The sequence below is a fragment of the Mizuhopecten yessoensis genome, unplaced genomic scaffold (genome assembly GCF_002113885.1).
Source record: "Mizuhopecten yessoensis strain PY_sf001 unplaced genomic scaffold, ASM211388v2 scaffold431, whole genome shotgun sequence".
Classification (NCBI taxonomy): domain Eukaryota; kingdom Metazoa; phylum Mollusca; class Bivalvia; order Pectinida; family Pectinidae; genus Mizuhopecten; species Mizuhopecten yessoensis.
The window spans coordinates 801,237-824,327 of record NW_018403543.1 but is presented as its reverse complement, the minus strand read 5'-3'; the positions used below and the strand labels follow the sequence as shown (position 1 = coordinate 824,327).

General features: G+C 34.3%; 1 protein-coding gene across 5 annotated transcripts in view; it reads right to left on the bottom strand.

Annotated features, from left to right (window-relative positions):
* Window positions 1-2,005: 2,005 nt before the first annotated feature.
* LOC110448910 (zinc finger protein GLIS3-like) overlaps window positions 2,006-23,091 on the bottom strand; it is a 53,412-nt gene continuing 32,326 nt past the window's right edge. For all 5 annotated transcript variants that reach the window (XM_021495433.1, XM_021495441.1, XM_021495448.1 and 2 more), the window contains exons 3-10: window positions 21,390-22,939; window positions 16,878-17,039; window positions 13,427-13,537; window positions 9,709-9,853; window positions 8,177-8,264; window positions 7,122-7,288; window positions 6,071-6,136; window positions 2,006-4,677 (exon numbers count right to left, since the gene is read on the bottom strand). In XM_021495433.1, coding sequence (XP_021351108.1) covers window positions 4,538-4,677; window positions 6,071-6,136; window positions 7,122-7,288; window positions 8,177-8,264; window positions 9,709-9,853; window positions 13,427-13,537; window positions 16,878-17,039; window positions 21,390-22,939 — 2,429 coding nt within the window. In that variant the 3' untranslated portion in view covers window positions 2,006-4,537. The remainder of the gene's footprint in view (window positions 4,678-6,070; window positions 6,137-7,121; window positions 7,289-8,176; window positions 8,265-9,708; window positions 9,854-13,426; window positions 13,538-16,877; window positions 17,040-21,389; window positions 22,940-23,091) is intronic.

Genomic DNA, 23,091 nt, shown 5'->3' with positions numbered 1-23,091 from the left:
GATAAGACGAAAAAAACAAGCGTCGGAATATTATCTCTACCTGTACTCAGGGTAGGTGTCGTTAGAAAATGTGATTTCCTTTTTTGATCTAATACAAAAACATTGAATTTTGACATGTACATCCTTACCAATAAAATGAATGATGTTTGGTCTTTAACTTCAAATTAAAGAAAATGTGGACGGATTTCTTTACTTTGCTAAATACATGTTTAAAAAATATCACATCTTGCTGAAATAATACTACAGGTAAATGGGACTGTGTTGTGTAAAAGTAAATAATAACATTAAACTGGGACATTGTATTCCTCAATAGGAAATTCAGACAACTGAAGGACTTCCTTAATTACTATTTATGATTATCAAAGATTTCCTTTTTTTCCCCCTTGTTTGGAAAAAAGGAAAACTCAGCAAATAAACGTATGTCAAACGAAAGATCTTTCCAAAACATGACACTACAATAATTACTGCTGAAATAATTGGGCAGAAGGAAGTCCCTTATGTCTGCATGTAAAATAATTCATCAGAAATTGTGCCCCAAATCAAAGTTTATCACAGACGGAATTATTTATGTCTTTCTTGGAATGTTGGTCATCTTCTGTTAACATACAAATAAAGTGATTTAATTTCAATATTTTTTTACTTTTCACTTATTGAAAATTAATTTTATCTCTATGCATACTTTTTCATGCGACAAAAAAATCAATGTTTCAATTTTAATACCATGCTTTAATGCTTTAAGAAAATCTGTCTCTCTAATTTTTATCTCTTTATACCGGTTTGGTAAACAGGAAAATAACTGCAAAGAGGAGTTTTAAAATATGTCCCTTTACAGAGGTGGTCCTTTAACAAAGGTGGTTCCCTGACCAGGGGTAACTGACATACAGTTATCATTTTCGTCTTTTAGAAATATCGGAAATAATAGTTATAGCAGGTGATGAAGGATACCAAACGTTTGATTTTTTGAAAGTGGATAATTAAATATTCGACAAATATATACATATATACAGACCAACTACTGCTTTGAAAGCAGAGCTGGTGCAAAAGCATAATAATATATAACTACGTTTAGTAAGACTGGACGGATTATAATAACTGATATTTGATTTCTAAAAAAAATCAGGAATCAAAACCTGCAGGATTGGAATTTCATGATCAAGCTAAAAAGATAATTTCAGGAACTAATAAGGAAAATAAATGAAAGAAAGCATTTTAAATACAACCTTAAGTCATTCACCCCTGAAATTGCATTAATGAACTATGCCAACCTTTGAATTAGAAGAGTTCAAATGTGTTTTCAGGGGTTGCTGAGTTAAAATAGTAATACCCTAAAAAGTTGTGCATGATGAAAATGTGACTTAACTCTCTCCATCAAACTAAATCTTCTCCTCGTAACAAAGGATATTATACAGGGGAAACACGTATCTAATGACTATGTAACCCTTTCACCCCCAGGTAACTTTAGTAGACTCTACCATTCATTGATCTGGATTAAGTCCATTATGGTCTACAGTGGTGGAAGGGTTAACACTTAAATCAGGATTTGATATTTTTTCTCTAATTTTCCCATGTTTTTACAAATCGACCAAATTTTGTTTTTATTTCCTAATTTCACCAAAGTTTGTATGTTTTTTTGGACACTTGAATAGGTCTTTTAGAACTTAACTACAAATAGTTTGTTAACATTTGAACCAATAAAATTGGTATGATTTTTATTGTGTTTCCTAGTCCTTCATAACTAAATCCTTCACAAAGCAGTACTTATACAGCTCACAAAGGATCATAATTTACAACAGTGTTAAGGTGACAGACCTATACCATAATAAAACATGATTATCATCACTACCTCTGTTAGTACTGACCAGATATCATCTTCAATATCATTTTTGTCAGCAATAACATTTATTAACTCATTCACCCCTGAAATTTCATAATGAACTATTCCAAACTTTGAATTGGAAGAGACCAAATGTGTCTTCAGGGGTGAATGAGTTAAAAATGAAAAATTCAAAAAAAACATTATCCATTTTTTTTCTTAATAACTGGTACTTCATATTTGCTAATGAGACCCATACAAATTAATATTAATTTATAATAGTTACGATCAACAGAAACGACAATATTATTAATTAACATTATCATTTTATCAATGTTTTGAATATAAGACAACTTATTCTGATTTACGTGAATGGGTCATTCGCCATTAAAAAAACGGTAAGGGGGAAACATCACAGCTCAACAATGTAACAGTGGAAATATATATATATATATATACAAGTGTCGTTTGAAATGTGTGCACCCAAAGTAAACGAAAACAGCAACAGTGATAGAGTGCCATGTTATATACAAAAAACGTGAATAAATATCTCAAAATGCAACATAAAAATAATATGTAATATTATAAAATTTCACTGCACCAATCTGTATAGTTCACCATTTGTTAACCATAGTTTACTTTACTTGCATAAACTATAGCTTACAATTATAAATTGACATCATACTTACACTATACTTCACAAAATGTAAACTATAGCTCACTATAACATGTAAGCAGGTGGGGAATGTGTACAATCACTGCCTTTGTTTCAAAATAATTTCTCTTTAACCACATGTCATCTGACCTTCTTATTCCATGGACAAGCTCCTAGCTGATACGGATTGTAGAGGTCAATGCTATGGTCGGGAATACATTTAAAAGGGTACACAACATAAAGTGGAATGTTTAACACCTAAATAACGATGGACGGATTCACAGGATAGTATTGCAGACAGCCTGATTGTAACGGTAAAACACCTGCTTTTGATTATCTCCGTGTATTATACATCCACAATAAAACACATACCAATTATAATGCTGTAATTTTCTCAATTGCTGAAAAGACCAAACTTGCTAAGGGAGAAAATATTCTTGGCGTATGCTGGAAAAATGCTTAAGTTAAGGAATTTCTCAACTGATTTTGTGTAGTTGCTCAAACACGAAAAAATCCTTTGTCATACAACCGATGATTCTTTTCGTAAAAATCTTATTAAAATTACAAGTTCAAAGAATAAACACATTGCTGTTAAATTGCTAGTTACATGAAGTGGCCCTTACAATCTTCACCCCTGAAATTCCATAATGAACTATTCCAACCTTTGAATTGGAGGAGTTCAAATGTGTCTTCAGGGATGAATGAGTTAACTTGCTGCACACACCTAAGTTGCTAATTAATTCACTAACAGATATATATCTTATGATTTCAGCATTACTCAAAGTGCTTGCTGCATAAAAACATTTGTTTCTAAGATATGCTGATATTCTAAGTGCTATTTATCTGTAAGAATGAATATATATTTTATGCATTTCTTATACAATCATGATTTTGGCTTTGCTACAGACTGTCTACAGAGACAACGCACGGTAAACCGTCTTTCCTCCGAACATCATTGCTGTAACTTAGGATGGGTAGTCGACGTGGGATACTTATTAAGTATCACATGTTCTTATTCACAAATAAATAATAAATATTTTGGCAAAGTTTGAAATGAATACTGTATGAAGAGAATTAAGATGATGAATTTAGATATTGTATCAATCACGTAATTTAAGTTGCAAAGAAAAATTGCGTATACAATTTCTATCAATTTTTAATAATCAAGATTTTTTCTTAATATTTTGAGTAATCGTAATTGCTACAGTGAAGATAAATTTATAATATATATATAACTAATAGGATATTATTTCAATACCAAACTGAAGGAACACAAAATATGTTTTATAGAAACCAGCTGATGACATGATACGAAGTGTCTGTCCTGCGATGACGATTTTAAAGATGATACACCTTATGGCACAATGATTTAACTTATCAGAAAATGAGTGGAATGCATTGTAAAGAGACTGTGACAAAAACCATATACAGATACAGTTCACAAAGTATATATCTCTAACTTGCAAAAATCTTTATACATTTCAACTAAATTTCTTGTTTTATCGATCATATTAACCCCTGCAACTCCAACCAAGATTTTTTTCATACAGTGCTGGAAAAACACGTCACACAATATGAAAATGCACATATCACTTTTCAGGTCCTGTAGTGAGCACTCGCCTTGTGGTTCGTGTCCCCTGTAGAATAAGGATCTGTGATTGGGCAACTCCTCCAGGGCTCCGACCTGCCACATATCGTAGCGTTTTCTCATATCACGTAACTTCACTTGACAACCCCAAGGATTTGTCGAATGTGTTCTGTGTAGTTTAAATGTTTTAGCAAACTGACGAATCCCTTTTCTCCTTGATCGTCCCAATCTTTATTATCAAAGACTTCTTTTATATATTTTATCAATAGTAATCATATCACAGTTCCTTATATTCAATACATAACAATAATCATAATCACTACTTATAAAGTCTGTATCTTTTTAAAAAAAAGTCTGTGCACGTTTTTTGATTGGTGGGTAGGTACTCCACGACCTTCAACTATCGCTGGTGACACAAGGCTACGTATGCACTAGTGTTTTTTGTGGAACTCTTCGCTACAAAGCTAAACACAGTCGATCCTCAATTAGTTCCATCAGCATAGATGGCGCTGAGTCTGCTGTTGCAACGATCGATGGCTCGATGTTGAAGGTACTGCTTGGCCTGGGCATCTTCAGCAGCGCAGGGCATGGCGATATAGTCCTCCGGGAAATCCATGTAGCCTGCACAAAGATACAACAACATCATGTAAAATATAGCATTGTTGTTTTATTGGGTTGACTTTACAATATCAATTTGTAATATGTCTGGCAAATACACATACAATTGTATAACCGGTAAATTTTCAAAATAAATCTGAGGGTTATTTCTGCACTTTGAAAGTTTCGTCGGTATAAATATTGTTTTCTTCACTGGGCACACTCCCAACAGCATTATATTTGACAGATAAATATGCCATCCATTTTAACCCTTTCACCCCTATATAACTTTAGTAGACTCAACCATGTATTGATCTGGATGAGTACATATGGTCTACAGTGGTGAAAGGGTTAATATAAATCAAAAGATGTTGGTACAGGTTTAATGTTTCAGCAGCATATATTTGGAATATTCGTTATGATTTTCTTATCAATATAAACATTATCTCAACTTTAGTATAACCAGACAAAATCAACCCGGATGATAAACAAAATGTCTACACAAACCACAGAACCGTCTGGGAGTGGTAGTGTTTAAAAAAATCAAAAAAAAATTGAACAAACAAAATTTAGTCAGCAGTCAAGTGTTCCTCAGAACAAATTCTATTTCTTAACACTGCCTAATTTGAAAAACAAAGAAATATTTTACTATAAGGAATTTTCTGATGAATAAATACTCAGTTTAAGGTATAAAAAAATCCTCAAACAATTTTGCTGTAAATTGAAGATTAATTTGTATTTGGTTGTGACCAATTTTAATCAAACCTTCTTGTTTCATTGGAGTACAAACCATATACAAGACAAAGCATTGAATTTCCAAATCTATCTATGGGGCCTCATGCTAGATTGTGGCCATTTTTTTTTGCATATTTGCGAAATTACTGTACAACAAGCAACACACACGACAGCCGAGAACAATCAATCTTTTATTACAGTCACACAATATGTTTGATTTCCCTTTGTACTTGATGCGAGAGTCAATATACTTGTGGCTGGGGACTGAGAGGACGAGTCAGTGTTTTAGATAAGAAGTATTTACCTGTCCAAGTGACCAATACACTACCCGCTATACATACAAAACAACACAGGTCTTGTGTATTTAATGACGTGTTTCATACAGTTTTATCGTCCTTAATATCAAATAATACCCAGCTCTTGGTTGTTCCCTGGGCTCTGAAATGCTTCTGAAGGACGTGACTTAGAGGAAGCGTCCAAATCCCTGGCAGGCGACCAGAAATTTGATACCTCCACTAGCAGTTCACGATTCCAAAACCAACGCGGCCCAAGACAATGGCTTGACAAAAGTTTAGCCAAAATCTGGGTGTTATGAGTTTTTGAACAATAGATAAGACAATATTTTACGATGGCTTTTAAGACAGAATTTCAAAGTGTGACAATTTTTCAAATATTAACCTACCCGAATTGGCCCTTTGCATGTCCATCCCACCATTTGGAAACGTATTGAGGTTCCCGTTGTTGTTATCTGGAAAAAAATAGTGTATTTGTTTTTTTAATTATACACTCACAATGAAAATAAAAAAACGAATAAAATCCAAGTTCCAAAAGGACTGCTGTTTACACTATTTTTACATCTTGGGATATTTCAAGGATATATGATTACAATGTTTGCCCTTTGAATTTTGAAAATATTTCTTGCTCAATATTTTTTTGAAATAATTCTTTGAAATGTTGCACTATAGTATTGAATAACATTAACTTCTGTTAAATTCTAAAAATAACATGATACATGTACAATTATAGTAGTTATAAACTTATTTATTCTTGTTGAGAAAAAGCCTGTTCAAAATTATATGAAATTTCATCTGTGTTGTTCAAACTGGAAATCATACTTTTATTTGACTTGTGTCTATAAATAAACTATTAAGCTGTTTGTGTGCGTTTTGTAACCGATCACAGCTATCTTCGAAATCAGATTTTACAGATCAGCTGATACATGATTGCAAATTTCATGGCGGTTGGGTTTCCTGTTCTGTATGTATTATGGTAACAGACCCCAAAAATGTCACCTCAGAGGAGCTGGGATATTAAACTTAGTGGCCTTTTAAACTTAATGACCACTGTTAACCCTGGTTTATAGACCCTCATTAGCTTTTGTGCAATGTTCTACTCTGTATAAAGCCTTGCCCTTTTAAAAAGTAGCCACTCCGTGTAAATGATTCTGCCTTGTCTAGTACGATATTTAAGGCTGAACAAGACCATTTAACTGAAATAATTTATAAGATGACGCGTCCTTACAGTCTATTATACCTAAGTCTTGACTTTTAAGACATTATTTTCCCATAGTATCAATAGTGTAAGTTCGATGTAGTATGTTTTTTTTAAATCACGACCTATCTAAAGAGTCATTAAAAATCTGGCACAAACATGTTTGGATTTTTTTTCCTGATCTTGTCATTCATTTTAACTCTGTAGCGGTTTGGAATTTGAATATTGTGCGGGATAATTACCATAGATGTTACTCATGTGGTCCAAATACTGCTGTTGCATGGGATCATGATAGGGTTGGGCCATATTCTGGCGCATACTAGCAGGCAAGCCAGGAGGACGAATGGACGGGAATGGACGCTTGCTCATAAACTGTGTCGGAGGTGGCGCAGGAGAATACGTTCCAAATCTGTAAAATCGAACAATAAAACATTTTTAAAAAAAAATCTTTTCAAATAAACACGACTTTCATAATCAAATAAATTGGTACAGTACTTTGTTAAGGAAACGATCTTTCTGATAGCTGCAATTTCCAAATGTCCAAATAATACTCACAACTGTAAATTCTTCTTGACAGATATTGTCATTTTGAAAATTAATGGGTTTTTTTTTACTATAGAATTTCTTTATGAAAAAAATACCCTGCTAAGAACAAATTGCAAATTATGACAGCCTTTATTTTTTTCTGTCCTCAATTAATGACAAAGAAACAATGTTAATTATGTGTGGGTATTGAGACACAGAGAACAATGTGGGGGTATATTGGCAACTGATCAGGGAGTGGCTCTGAACAACCATCGGAACACAAACTTGTGTCAAAATTGAAATACTCTATACACAAATAAGAATAGATAATGAGCCATTATTACACGGTACATTCTGCTTGAAGTATTTTCTAGTAAATCTAATTATGACAAATTTTCTTTAAAAGACATTCTTCGTTTGTGAAATGACTTGTGTATTGGCGAGCACAGAAAGTGTGCAGGATTTTCATTTAGATAAAAATAATTACTTTAAAAAGCAAAAGGATCTGAAGTGAACATCGTGAAATGTAAATGAGTCCTTTCCTTTTCATCTGAACAAAGTTTTCTTTGTTCTATTATCACAACAGGGAGTTAAAAAGTGAAAATTAAAATCCTTGTAATATATATACATGTAATAACATTCTCAAATTTTCTTGTTCTGTTTCAAACTTCCTTCTTAAACAATTTTCATGGTTTTATTGCAGATTCCCCGAAGTCTCTTTTACAGTATTTAAAAGGTGAATTATTCTTGCTTGAAGGAGTGCGTGACGTACCCCTGTTCCTCTTCGACTACGCTGAGATTGGAATTGGGCATCGGACTTCCCATAGCAACAGGACCTGGGGAATGGTCCGATAAACCAACTAAAAGGAAAGAATGAGAAAGTATCAGAAACTGCACAAAAATTTCTTTATAAGTATCAGAAAATCTTCTTAGTTAACTGTGGTCTGCATAAAAAAAATCATTTTTCACTTCATGATTGAAATACTATTAAAGTATACATAAAATTGATCATTTGATAGCCTATCTTTATTGACTGTCGGCTGAAAGCACAGAAATGACATTCACAGATACTTTTATTCACTTTAAAGAAATGCATAATCAAGATTTTGCTCAAACTAATTACCTTTCTCTACATTTATTTCCTTATCCAACAAAATAAAACCAAGCAAAATTAGCCTAGGAACATTTCCCAATTTAGATATTTAAGTACATTAAGAAAACTTGCACAACTTAATGAACATTATTTACTTTACAATTTCTGAACAAAAAAACTTAATGCATTTAATTAAATATAGAATACAAAATAAAAACAAACATTTTTTTTATATTGAATAGCTGAATTCTCTGGAACTACTTTAACTAATGCAAAGGGAGTTTATATCTTATTCATGCATGTTTCAAAGAAAATATAGTACAAATACCAATGTTATATGTTCAGAATTGCTAAACACAAGTGTCGATTTCTCTAACTGAATCTTGTTTGGGCTTTAACTTACAAATCAATACAAAAATTTGCTACATTGTGATATGCCTAAAAAGTAAAGTATTTTATTAAAAAAAACCAAAAAAACACGTCTGCAAAGCTTGAGAGGCCTAGAACAAAGTTAGGCCATTGTGTAGCCTTGTATTGACGTCAGAGACAGAAATAAACACCGCCAATAACATAAGCCCTCCGATATGTGCCCTATCACTTATCAGGGTGACTGGCCTAAATACATCTGCCTATCAGATCGGTATCACTTGGGCAGGGGCCCTCTCAGTACAAACTGTTGCCAATGTTGTTCAAACTACTTTAAGAAACCCATTTACATGTTTTTTTCAGAAGGAAAAAGTGAGAATTTTTTCTATGGTTTTGTTGATCATATGACATCAATTACCTTAACAGAAAATTCTGTCACGAAACGCTTAATGAACAACCTTATTATTGCAGTTATATTTCAAACCCTTTTATTCCGTGCCAAATTCTGTCAGACAAATGTATCAGATTTCTGTCTTAACCAAAATATTTATTTCATAAAAAATAATAATAATAAAAAAAAAAAATGCATGTTGTTTCTTAACTAAGAGCTATACTTAGTTGAATGTTTTTAGACATTCCTATGTTTCGTATCATTTCTCTTTGACTTTGGCAGAATTAAAGCATGGTGTGATTAATTATATATAATTAACAGCAGGTAGAGGATGATATGTATTTTTGCCGTCCATTGATAGATGAAACAACAAGGGCAGATAACTGTCTTTTTAGTACACAATTCTGAAGAGTAAAAAAAGACAAGATCACTAAATAAAAGGGAGATAACTCACTAGTGTAGAGGTCGGTGGTTGGCCCGGTAACCCCTATTCTGGTTTCCTGTGTTTCTGTCTGGGTGTTGTCCACATGTAGTTGTTGTACTGTTAAACAGTTGGACAACATGCCATGACCCGCCAATGAATCTCCCTCCTTCTTCATCTGAAACGAGTAAAAAATAAAGCTCATAAACAATGTTCTCTTTTGTCATTTTAGATGTTTAATGTTTTGATTTGTAGGGTATCAATGTTTTTAATGGTTAACATTGCGTTGGCGTCAACATCTCTGAAACCTCCAATTAGGGAGATCTCCCTCATTCCACATTTCCAATGAGGGAGAAAGTGCGTGAAACGTGACTGAAACTGCTTTGCTCAATTTATCATTCCCTTAATTCTTATGTAACAAAATATCCGCAAAAAATGTTTATTTGATTCAGACACACCTGTTATGATCATTACACACATCCTGCAGTAACTATGAGATAATTTGAAAACAGGATGTAGATTTTGAGTTTGTGTGAGTTTGGAGATGAAAGAGGGAGTTTTGAGGGAGATCGGTAAGTTTTGGTAAAAATGAGGGAGGGTCCCTCCAAATGAAGGAGGGTTGACAGCTACGATATTTTAAGACACAAATGTTATCAATGGTATCAATTTATATGAGATACCATTTTTTTTTGATATTTTACATTGTAAACACATCGATAATTTTTGATGTTATAAAATGTAAGACACCAATGTTTTTCATGTTATAAATGTAACATACCAAATTTTTAAATGTATTTATATTGTTAAACACCAATGTTTTTAATTCATGATGAAAGTTCAAGGTTTGCGTATTAAAAGAATCCGGCAGGGACACGCATGTGATCATTGATTTGTGTGTAGGTACAAGGTTATTTATGATGTGACTTGAAAAAGAAATTGCTTTTAAATATTTATTTGTCGGAAGCCTTCAGACAAATGAGAAACGGGTACATATAGGTGAGTAACCTCCATTTAATCACCCATTTCTCAGTCTATTCAAACAGAACACCAACTTTTCTTTGTGAATTTAATTATCTGTTGACATAAAATGGACCAATTTTAACAGCACATTCTCAATATTTACAGTTTCTCTGACAATGCCGTGTACAGCTACGTAGGGAAAAACAAACAGTTTAGGACCAAAACAGTAAACATATCATGTAGCACAAGAATTATAGAAGATAGTGAGTTTTGTACTTGGCAATTTTTTTAATTATTTTTTGTTACTGTAATTGGGTTCACGAATATGCATCATCATGTAAAAAAATATTAGACTTCATCACCAATAAAATGATCATGAATGTTTATTTTTAAATAACAACAAATCTAAACACTGACGAAAAAAAAGTGAATTTAGATAAAAAGGTGGTACAGATGTATTGCCATAAATGTCCTCAGTTAATTTTCTCTACAGTCAGACTACAAAAAATTAAAGCGGGCCATTACTTCTCTTCAGCCTATCACAGTGATTAATCTGCGTTCACTTGTTTTGAATTGTTCAAAGTTTGTTTTCAGCATCATTTTACATTTAAATGCCGGAGGGTTTCTTTAGGAAACCCATAGATTTTGTTTCCAGATGATATTTGCAAATCCTTTAAAAAAATAAAATTTAAAAATTCATCATGGATGGTGTACCAGGAGGAAAACACTAAGTGTTTACTTTCTTCTTAATGGCTTTTTTTAAATATAATCATGTCATTAAAATATTTCCTTTTATTATTTTAGAAATCTGAGATCACCAAAGAATGATAAATGTCCTGGTTTCATTCTGGGGTCACTGACTATTTTCATGTCGCCAAATTTAAAAGGCTCAAATGATATTGTTGCCCTAAATGTTGGCACGGAACAATGTAACGAACGTCTTTCGCAGACTGACTTTTCACATTTATTGTAGATGGTCATGAGAATTCAGTCGATCGTCAGATTAGTATACAAATTCTGCCTCGTCATAGATTTACATTAAGGCTTGTTTGACAGTCAAAGGACATGTGTCAAGTTTATGGCGAAACAACTCCAGTATTATACTAAATTTCCTTGTTGGGAACTAATTTTATGATATTGATATTTCAAACAAACAAAAAAGCTATCCGTCTTGTTTCTTTAAATTACTGATTAAAATCAATTAAATCAAGGTTTCATTTGATTTTTGTTTACGAGATAGATGTAGTATATTCTTTAACAGAGTAATAATGGAGTTCTGTGCTCAAAACAAACCTCTTCAAATTATGATTGAGTTTTTTGACCTGGTAAGGTAACAAAGTCGAAAAAAACAAACATATTTTATACAGTGATTTTTTTTTAAAGACCTGACATTATTTTTGATTTAGAGGTCAAAACTGTTTCTGCATGTAAATATCATGAAAGACAAAAAAAATCACAAGACTTAAGGCATTGACCAAACTATTCTATAAATAAATGGTACCTACACATTAGTCAACAACACCTACCAAACACTGATAATCTCTTTATAGATTTGTTTGGTCCCGTACGAAGTGTTCGTAGATAAGGCTTATTTGTTACCTACAATAAGAAATCTATCTACATCTACCTGAACGTACAGGTAAACATTTAACACACACCTACAGTCCACACCCATATCGTCTTCCTTACAAGCCCATCCCCTATTTACCTCTAACAGTTAAACATGGCTACCTTTCTTGATCACCTACAGATTAACCTGAGTGTTCAATGCCTTAGTCGCATACTGTGATTATTTCAAATTTACTATTTGTAGGTTATTTTTAGTACGTTTGAAGATAGAAATATCAAAATTTTAAATAATTGCTCTGTCATAAATCTTTGTAAATCTTTTACATAATTTATACAAGAAAATGAAAAAAATATGTGCTGATAGGGACATTTTAATTCTAGAGACACAAGCATTCCATGCTGTTTTTGTCATACACAACATCAGATTCAATGCCCTCTTATCACTGGAGATTGGCATTCAAGTGGAGTTTCTAGATTTATATATTGATAAAACACCCAATAAGTCAAAACGAGGTACATTTTGATCGACAGTGTGCAGAAAGTTCATTGAAAACATGACATAGCATATTTCATTAAATTTTGAGTTGCATTTCACGTTAACAGACAATGACACGATTGATATTCATTTGCAGTATTTTGCTATGAAAACCTACTGAACACATATGTATGTTGTTCACTCGTGTTTTCTGAATCAGATTTCCATTTTAATTTTTTAATAAATTGGATTATTTCAATAAGAGCTATATGCAGCAATTTATTTCCACCCCACCCCTCAAAAAAGAAATATTCTAATTTAAATGTTATTTTACGATATCAGGCATATTTTATTTTACGATCAGTAAAATAAATTGATAATGTTCTATAAAATAATTGTTTTTAGGTATTAAAGAAATTAATTAACCCCACTAATCCAAACTAATTTCTTTTAACAAAAAAAATGTTATAATCCTTTTAAATTCCATTCAAAAATGGAAAAAAAATGGATAGTAATGGTACTGATTTACTTGTTAGAATATAGGAGTATTTCTTGTTTAATACATTTAACTCATTTACCCCTGAGGACACATTTAAACTCTTCCAATTCAAAGGTTGGAATAGTTCATGATGATATTTCAGGGGTGAATGAGTTAAAAAAAATATAATCATGGAGCAGTATACATACATACTATTGTCAGTATTACAAACATTTTCTTGGCCCTGAATGAGGAGATAGAAAACTCACCTTCTTTTTTATCTGTGGGTCCTTTTGATTGTGATTCTTGACATGCTTGCGCAGAGAACTCGGATCCGTGTATCGTTTGTTGCAGCCCGCTACCTGGCACGCGTACGGTTTCTGAAATATACAAGTTCCGATACCTTCAATTAATATGTTACTATATGTCACTAGCCTCTTTAAAGCTGCGGTAAAATTACTTTGAAATGGCAACAAACCTCAGCGCAACAAATGACAACTAACTTCAGCAACAAATTTCCATGTTTACTCATCAATTAATTCTTTTGCAACATTACCGATTCTTTTTTTTAATTTTGTGCAAATAAATTCTTTCAATCAAAGGATTAAAACTAATGAAGGCCTACAATAAAACTGATACTATCCGAGACTGATGAAATTGGCTTGCAAAGACCATGTATATATATATATATTTTGTATCTGCAGACTGCCAAACTAATAATACTAGCTAGAAATATATAGTGGAATGCATTTATTGACTGTTTTTCTGTATGTAAGAATGTTTCCTTCTTTCAAATGTGAATTTACACACAGAATAACAATGATTTCACTGAAATAGATTTTTTTTGTGTGCATTTCGTTCTTTTAAAACTTTTGAAATGCACACAGCAGGAGGATGTTGTTATTGAACTTCGTTTTCATTTTACACGTAACATTTTCTTAAATAGACTGTTTAAATAAGTGTTTAGTAAAGTACAGAACCTGATGATGTCAGAGTTTTACAGGTATATACACACCTGTGCACTATTTACCTGGGCAAGGTGTGGCTCTAATTTCCCATTATTGGCTATACAGCCGACAAATGCTTTCCACAGCATTTTATCTATGTATCGAGATAAATGGATTTTATTTAGAAAGTTAAATAAAGCTTTAAAAATCTTTTGTTGAATTAAATAAATTATTTGAAATTGTGCCAGCCCCAGGTGGAAGTATTGTCCTAAGCGAGTACAAGGATCAATGATAAGTCAACATTACCAGCCATCTTATCTGGCTGTACGGAAGCTCAAACACACCACACAGCCAAATACTCCGGACACGTCTCACACAAAAGATTTCCGTACATTTTTGTTTAAATACCAAAACATTTTTCAAACCTTATTGAAAAGTTATAACAAGATAGAAAACTTCATAATATTCTTGTTTACTAAAGGACAGCAAGGATCTTGAATTCATTCTTTTCATTTGCAAATATTTTTGTGACCATACATTTTCATTAATCCTGTTTTTTCTCTGTCCTAGTGTATGCTCTTGAAAAAGATAATTAAGCCAAATATTTTTTTCCTGAGTTTCCCGTTTACAATCCATTACTTTTTTTATTCTATTTTATGATTCCTTTATTAGAGAGCTTCTCCAGTTTCTGATTTTGTAATCTACCAATGCTGTAGGATATTTGTTTGCATGCTACTTAATGCTGGAGATTGATTTTTTGTGCTATCTACACTGTGGTGAAATTTTCTACTCAATATATCCCTTTCAAATAACACCTGAAATGAAGCCATTTACTTTTCTTGCATCTGTCAGAATACAGTATTGAATAAAGACAGCAGTGTACGCCTGTAAGGCTGTTAGTACACACAGCTTGACTTAAATTAATGACAGCATATTGTGAAGCGTATTTCATTTATAATGAAAGTGGTTTACTCAACGCAAACCTAGGCCATGGTCAAGGTTTCCGCACTCATTCCATAATGACAAGCCGATTATGATCTATGCTGAAAATGAGTAATAGAGTCAGATTTGGTTATCCAAATTGAATCAAACATTTCAAACTCATCATCCCATAATATACAGTAAAATTAATTCTACCTGATAACACTATGCAAAACAAACGTGAAAAGATGCATAATTCTTAGCAAAATAGAGTTGATATGAAAAATAAAATGCAGGTGCACAAACTCATTCATCTACAAATGAATGAACAGACACCCTGATTCTAGAATAACAACACCCCTCCCCCCACCCCCTCTCCCCTGCATCTTTTTAGGGGGTATAATAAATGGTTCTAGATTTGTAAGATCTTATATTGCCACACAAAGATTTATTAAACTGTTGGTTGTATAATGCATCACTTTATGATACAATCAGGCCAATTTGTCTGTAAGAAAAGCAAATTTCAAGGCAGATTGTGAAAAAATGTGTTTCTCTTTTTTAATAATTTCATGCTCCGCTGGCTTGAAGTGATAAATGATTTTTATTACTGTATTCAGGACGGTTACTGACAGACACCAATTATACCTATCAAGTCGTTTCAAATTGTACTTCCCGTTACAAAGGGACAGGTGTCTGTTTTCACCTGTAGAATACCTGTGATTTTATAGCATACATTGTGCAACCCTCAATACACATTGTAAGTGCACAATATACTTTAATATAGCCCTACACAATATCTTCATCGACAAACAATACCCCCTCGACAAGAGTAGTCCACTGTTGATCATATCAATCAAACACACTTCTTTGTTTAATTTTCATCAGAAATCTATTATCTTCAGCCGTCATCGTTTTTATTAGCTAGTAAATAATCCATGGGCTCCGATGATTTTTCGGATCATGTTTCAGGCTGCGTAAATTCCACATAATTGTAAACAAATAGGAGATTTTCTAAGGCTCATAATAGCTTTGATTTAAAGAAAACCTACAACTTTATTTACAAATTCCTATTGACAGGATCGGGCCAGGCAGTACCCGTGTGTTTCCAGTTACCGAGGTCAGCGTTATATTTAAATCTTATTTTGGTGATCAATCTCAGCAGATTTTTTTCCCCTATGTGCACCTATTTAACTTTATTTTCTCAGATCAATTTCAGGATTTTAACTTTTTTTTATTCATCTTGACAATGATGTCATTTAAATGACCTTGAATCGAACAGGATATGTTTGACACGGTCTGGCAAACCTAGTGTAGTTTCGACAAGTTAAAACAGTTTGGTTATGGCAATGGATCTGTGATTAAAAACTTGACTCATCTGTCAGACAATTTATACAAGATTTTTATCTTAATTGATTCCAAAATGCAACAAACAACAGGAAAAAAGTTCTTCATTTTTAAATAAAAATCTTCAAAACAAATTAGACATTCAATTTTCCAGGTATGAACGAACGATACAGGATGTTGTCTCCCGGTTACAAGAAACTCTATAAACGAAACCGGACAAAGAAGTTCCTGGTTCGACCAGAAATGTGACTGTCCAATAGTGGTTAGCCCTTTTACCCCTATGTAACTTTAGTAGACTCTACCATGCACTGATATGGATGAGTCCATCAATTTTGGTCTACAGTGGTGAAAGGGTTAATATTCTGGGGTTTGGATGTTATAAATGTGTAAATTCTAAATGAAACCGGACAAAGAAGTTCCTGGTTCGACCAGAAATGTGACTACATGTTCAATAGTGGTTATATTAGTATTCTGGGGTTGGGATATGTTATGACCGTGTAAAACTCACCGTATCCAGATGTGTTCGTTGATGTTTGGCTCTGTCGGAGGAGTTGCTGAAGGCCTTTGTACACCCTATATGAGTACATACGTACGGCCTCTCCCCCGTGTGGGACCTCAAATGAATCTTAAGATTCTCAAGACGTGAAAATGCTTTGTTACATCCCTCAAACTGAAACAAAAGTACACAAGATTTAAGAAAAATGTTTAAAACAAAAAGCCATAGATGAAAATGATTTTCAAAAAGCTTTCATTTAACTCATCCACCCCTACATATTTGACCTGGACTTGCCCATTCTTTGATTTGGTAAGGTAACTCATTCACCCCTACATTTCTAAACTGGACTTGTCCAGACTTTGATTTGGTAAGGTTCAAATGTGACTTTAGGGGTGAATCAGTTAAGACCCTAGATTAATTGGTACAAACTGTGTGTTGATGGGATTCAAACAAGAGTGTGTTTAATAACTGCATTTAATATTTGAGAGTGTCACTTCCAAATCTACGGTAAATCATGGTTCTCCATTTTTAATTCATTAAATTCCTGTTGTAGTTGCTTGTGACTTTACACAAATCTATCTTGAGTAGTTGCCAATAATGTTTTCCCTTAAATCTGATAGTTCCATTGAGTTTTCGACTATAACGCTATCAACCACAGCTTAAAACTGGTACCAATAGAAATCTGACAAATTTCTCCGCTGATTGAATGTTCCGATAAACTGATTTATTTCACGCACACACATAAGTTCCTGTTATGACAGAGGTCTAAAGTTGCAGAAGAAATTCTTAACGTGATATTACTCATGGCGATTTTTGGCACATTGTCGAGAATTTCCACAGAGGACCGTTTGGTGGATATGATACTGCAATGTATACCTGAACCATGGCGTTATTGTGTCGGACGTACGGTCTGGACCTTGGTTTCTGATTAACTACACAAATATTCTTACTTCGTGGATAAATTCTGCGGTTCATTTGTCTTGATATGCATACAATGTAGTATGAACAATTCATAATAGTTTAGAATTATGATAAACTTTTGTTCGTCCAAATAAGGACGTTTGACGATTTGTTTTATCCTTATATGGACTCAAAGGCGATAATTTGGTTTTTGATCTGTTAGACAAAGAAGTACATGTATTACATAGTCCTTAAAAATATATTTTGAACGAGCATTCTATTGCATAATATATTTCACTAAAAAGGAATTTTAGAAGTAAGAGTGTATACTGCATGGTAGTTTCAAATCTAGTATTATAAGCTGGCAGATGTGTTTAAAACTTTTAAGCCTCCATTAAATGTGAGTTTTGTCAGCAGGAATATGAAGATATTTTGTGATTCTTCAATACATGCTGAATCATAGCTACAGCAGAGTAGAGATGACCTGCACAGATCATGTCACACGTTTTTGTAAACAAGAAACAAGGTCATCGCCGATAAAACACAACATCTTGCACGTAGTTTGATTCACTTGAAAAATTCAAATCTTACTCTAGATCTACTTTGCTGTTGTTCATTAAATTGATTTACAAATACCTACAGTGCTAGATTTTTATCACAAAAAGTCTGAAGTCATAAGAAAAATTTTCACTGTTTTTGAAAAAAGCAAATTTTTAAAGTCAAAGTCTGCGGAATGTTATAGTCTATATGACTCTGATGGTGTTAAGTTGATTTTGTTGACTATGCAGAGTTAATCGGACTCTTAACGCCCGCAGTTCACTGATAGCTTCAAGTGTTTACCCCCTGTGTTACTTCCTCTTACAAAATTTAAGACTTCTTGTCACTACAAAATTGCTTATAAGTATATTGTCAAGATTTCAAGTTTACCAGCATGGGATAAAAGTATCTTTATGTTTTCCGAGAAAATACTACCCTGTATTGAAAATATATTTATATTTCGAATGATAATGTGATTGTTTGGTCTGAACTGTCGTGTGAGGTCAGGAAGAGGTCAGAGACTATCTTCGATAATTCTGTCCAATGTTTGTTAACTTATATTAGCTTACCCCAGTCTAGTCTTAATCGACAAGGCCAAGAAATCAAATACGCCGTCAGACAATCATTTCACTGTGCAAGCTAATAGAAATGACTACAGAAAAAATTGCGGTAATTTCTGCAAACTTCTTACATGGAGAGGCCTTTGTGATCAATCGTCATCAATCTTTCAAGACATTTTCAATGCTTAACTAAATATACACCCACAACACTTAAATTTACTCAAACAAATACATCGAAAGTGTACAATGAAATGAATTGGTGGAAAAAACAAACGGCTTAATCACTTGAACCATGATAATGCATTTAATGGTAAATTTACCGATCAATTTTCAAAACAATTGATCTTATTTCTATCTTGATTGATTCACCCCTACATATTTAAAGTGGACTTGCCCAGTCTTTGATTTGGTAAGGTTCAGATGTGACTTTAGGTGTGAAGGGGTTAACTAACTTATCTTCAGATGATATCGCATACAAAATCACAACCAAATCACAACCAAATCATTATTGAAATTGTTAAATATATATATTCAAATGACATACATCTGTTACATAACTGAAAGTGTGAAATGATTGCTTTTTGCTGTATTTTCACCTGTCTACAAACCTACAGTCATCTTGTACATCAGAACTAAACTGCCCTTAATTACAACCAAACAGCATTAAATCACGTCCTTACAAACTTTGTCCCTGTATGAGCTGTCACAAATTTGAAAACGTCACATGACAAAACTGAAACATTACACCCATATATTTAGATGATTTAAAAAAAGACATTTGTTTCAAATGTCCGTCTATAACACTGGATTTGTTAAACAATCATGTAACGTTTTAATGAACATGCTAACCCAGGTACCGCCACCAGGTTGACCTTTTGTCATAGACATTTTTAATGTATTCATTTCACAGCCGTAACTTTTGGAGACATTTCAATGAGTGTAGGGTTACTACACAGGTGAGTGTCCTGCTGATGCATTGTGGGACATCAGTGAGAATCAACCAATGTATGTAACGACTACTTTAAGGTTTTTTTGTCCAGGTTATTTATTTCTAAAAAAGTTATTTTATTGTGGTACTTTATAAGATTTATTATTGTCTATAAATAATTCTTCCTTGCAACACAGGTTGCATTGTAACATCAGAATCAACCAATGTGTGTACATATTACTTAAGGTTTTTTGTCCAGGTTATTTATTTCTTAAAACAGTATTTTTATTTGGTACTAAAAAAAAGATTTTATATTGCCTTTATAAATAATTCGCCCTTGCAACACAGGTGTTATACTACACATGTGAGTGTTTTACTGATGCATTGTGGGACATCAGAATCATTCAATGTGTGTTAAGACAGACTACTTAAGTGGTTTTTTTATCCAGGTTATTTATTTCTTAAAAAGTTATTTTATTGTGGTACTTTATAAGATTTATTATTGTCTATAAATATTTCTTCCTTGCAACACAGGTTGCATTGCAAGACATTATAATCAACCAATGTGCGTATGTACTTCTACAGTTTTTTTTTATACAAGTTATTTATTTCTTAAAAAGGTATTTTATTGTGTTGCTAAATAAGATTCAATATTGTCTTCATGAAAAATTCTTCATTGCACCACAGGTTGTATACTAAACTGGTCAATAGATTTAAGCCAGAAATGGCCATTTAACCCTTTCACCCCTATGTAACTATAGTAGACTCTGCCATGCATTGATCTGGATGAGTCCATTATGGTCTCCAGTGGTGAAAGGGTTAAAAAACATAATTAAATGGTTAATACTCCTAACTTAGTAGTTGAATTTCTCTAAAGTTGCTCTAACAGGACAATAAATAAAGTGATTAGCTATTGTTACATTTAAAACAGAATCTCTTGATTGATGTGTAGAGAAGCTTTGGAGCGGAAGTGCAATGCATGTGTCTGCCATGAATTACAGATCGTTAGCAGTCTGGTCATGGCAGTTTAATCAACAAACGTCTTCTACAATTAGTCCAGCTCGGGGCAAACTTATCAATTATTAAATCTACTCGACTGTCCTACATGATACCCGGAAATACAAACCTACTTTCTATAATATTGTAACGTAAAACTTGTATCGATGTCAGGCCGAACTTCCTCTGATCTAACGGCAGTGCACTGGTCAAGGACATACGTATCAAAATAAAGGTTAACACGACAATCCATGTGTAGGACCGGCATGATTTTGACCTTTTGGAACTTGTTTTGCTTAAAAATACATGTGTGAGTTGGAAACAGATTAGCTGTGTATTGATAAATGTGTTATTGTTGTATGATCATTTAATTATACATACTGGTGTAATACATGTCTGACGCAGTGCAGAGCCCAAACATTCAAACATTTTTTCTTGAATTTTCATCAAATATTTAGTCCTGAAACTAAAACTGCATTCATTTTGAAACCATAGAACATTGCTGACTACAAGTCACTGTTACAGGTCGGACTTTACACAGACAGTATCTGGGATGATGTACAATGCAAGGTTAACTGTGGATATAGGTAGAATTTTACTTACTGTACATTTGTTTGGCTTCTCCCCAGAATGTACCCTCATGTGAATAAGTAACTTGTATCTGGCATTGAAGGGCTTATATCGGCGCTGGCACCCTGACCAGAAGCACGTAAAGTCCTCACCCTTTCTCTGGTCAATGTGGGCCTTTTCTATATGACGGACAAGTTCGTCTTGTTCCTTAAACATAAGATTACAGTCAATCCACCGGCACATGTTTTGTTTCTCACCGTTCTCGTCTAGTTCTCCGTCGTCACACATGTCACCGTTCATGTAGTTATTTTCATTGATAATGTTATTGGTGTTCACCAAGTTGTTACTGTTGTTGCTCAGCTGGGAGAGCGGTTGTAGAGCGGGCGCCACCTGGGGTGCCATGTTGTTGTGCTGGAAGTTGTGTTGTTGGAGGGGCTGTGTTACGTGCTGTTGTTGCTGAGGTGCTGATGTGTGGATGTGGTGGTGGTGCTGTGTCGTTGGCATGTGTGGCATCTGTTGTTGTTGGGAGGTCGGAGTTGGCCCAGCAGGGTTCTGAACCACGGCCTGTTCGTAGGGCGGGGGTGGGCGCCCGACCACTGCCAGGTTACTGCTGATGTTGGTGCCAGATGAGGCGCTGTTGTGCTGGTGGTTATGTTGGTGACCAAAATTATTCATTTGAGAATAACGCATGTCCTCCATTGCACGCTGCTCGAAGGAGGGGACATCACTCTGTTGTACCACAACCTGGTTACTGACGATGTCGGGAAATATGTCCGACAGGTTCTCATTGATACCAAACTCTGGCTCACGTTTAAAACCACTATGTGGAGTATAGTGGGTTCTAGGCCTGGATAGGCCAGATCCCGAGTAGGGACTACCAGTGCTACCTCCCCTGTTACTCCTGTGTGCAATCAAGTGACCAAAGTGGCCTGGCTGGACCCCGGGCTGTGGTGACACGCTTGTGGAGGAGCTGCGTGACCCGTTGATATATGCCACCAGCGAAGTGGGCGACGTCCGTATAAGGGAATAAAGGTCCACTCCATCTGAGCCGATTGGGGAGATTGACAGAGCACGTTTCGTTCCATGCATCCGTACATGTGCTGAGTTGCGTGGACTTGACGTGAAGTTGGAACCTGATGGCGATGTCTCCATGTGTTGGTAGGGCGATAAAGAGCAGGTGGCACTTGGGATCATACCATTGGAGCAGTTGGATTGGCGGTCCATTTCACTTGCTGTAGTAACAGAGGTGCCGTTGCTGCCATGGTGGACTTGTGGCAAAGGCTTGTACGGGTTCCATTCACTCTTGGTGACTGGGAACGGCTCTAAGAAAACATGTTTGTCATTCCCATTAAAAGATGGCGTTGTCACACGGTCCTGCATAGTTGGGGTCTGTGCAGAGGGTCGTGGAGTTGACCGGATGCTGGACACTTCACTGGGCGTAGGGGTGGACGTCTCCAGACGGTTGGGAATGTGTAGGTTCTGCTGCTGTATTGTCTGGTTGCTGGGTTGCTGGACCTGGTGCCCCATGGAGCGGTTGCGTGGATTGATCCCCATACACATCGGTCCCATCATTCCATTCATATCTGTAATGACAACAAACAGGATCTTCATAAACAAACAAAAATAGATATAGATCTATGCTTTTGTAGATGAAATTTGAATGAAAAGTTAGCAAAAGTGAACCAAGAGACACCGAAACAAAAGGAGAGACAACAAGAGGTGTATCGTGAACTCT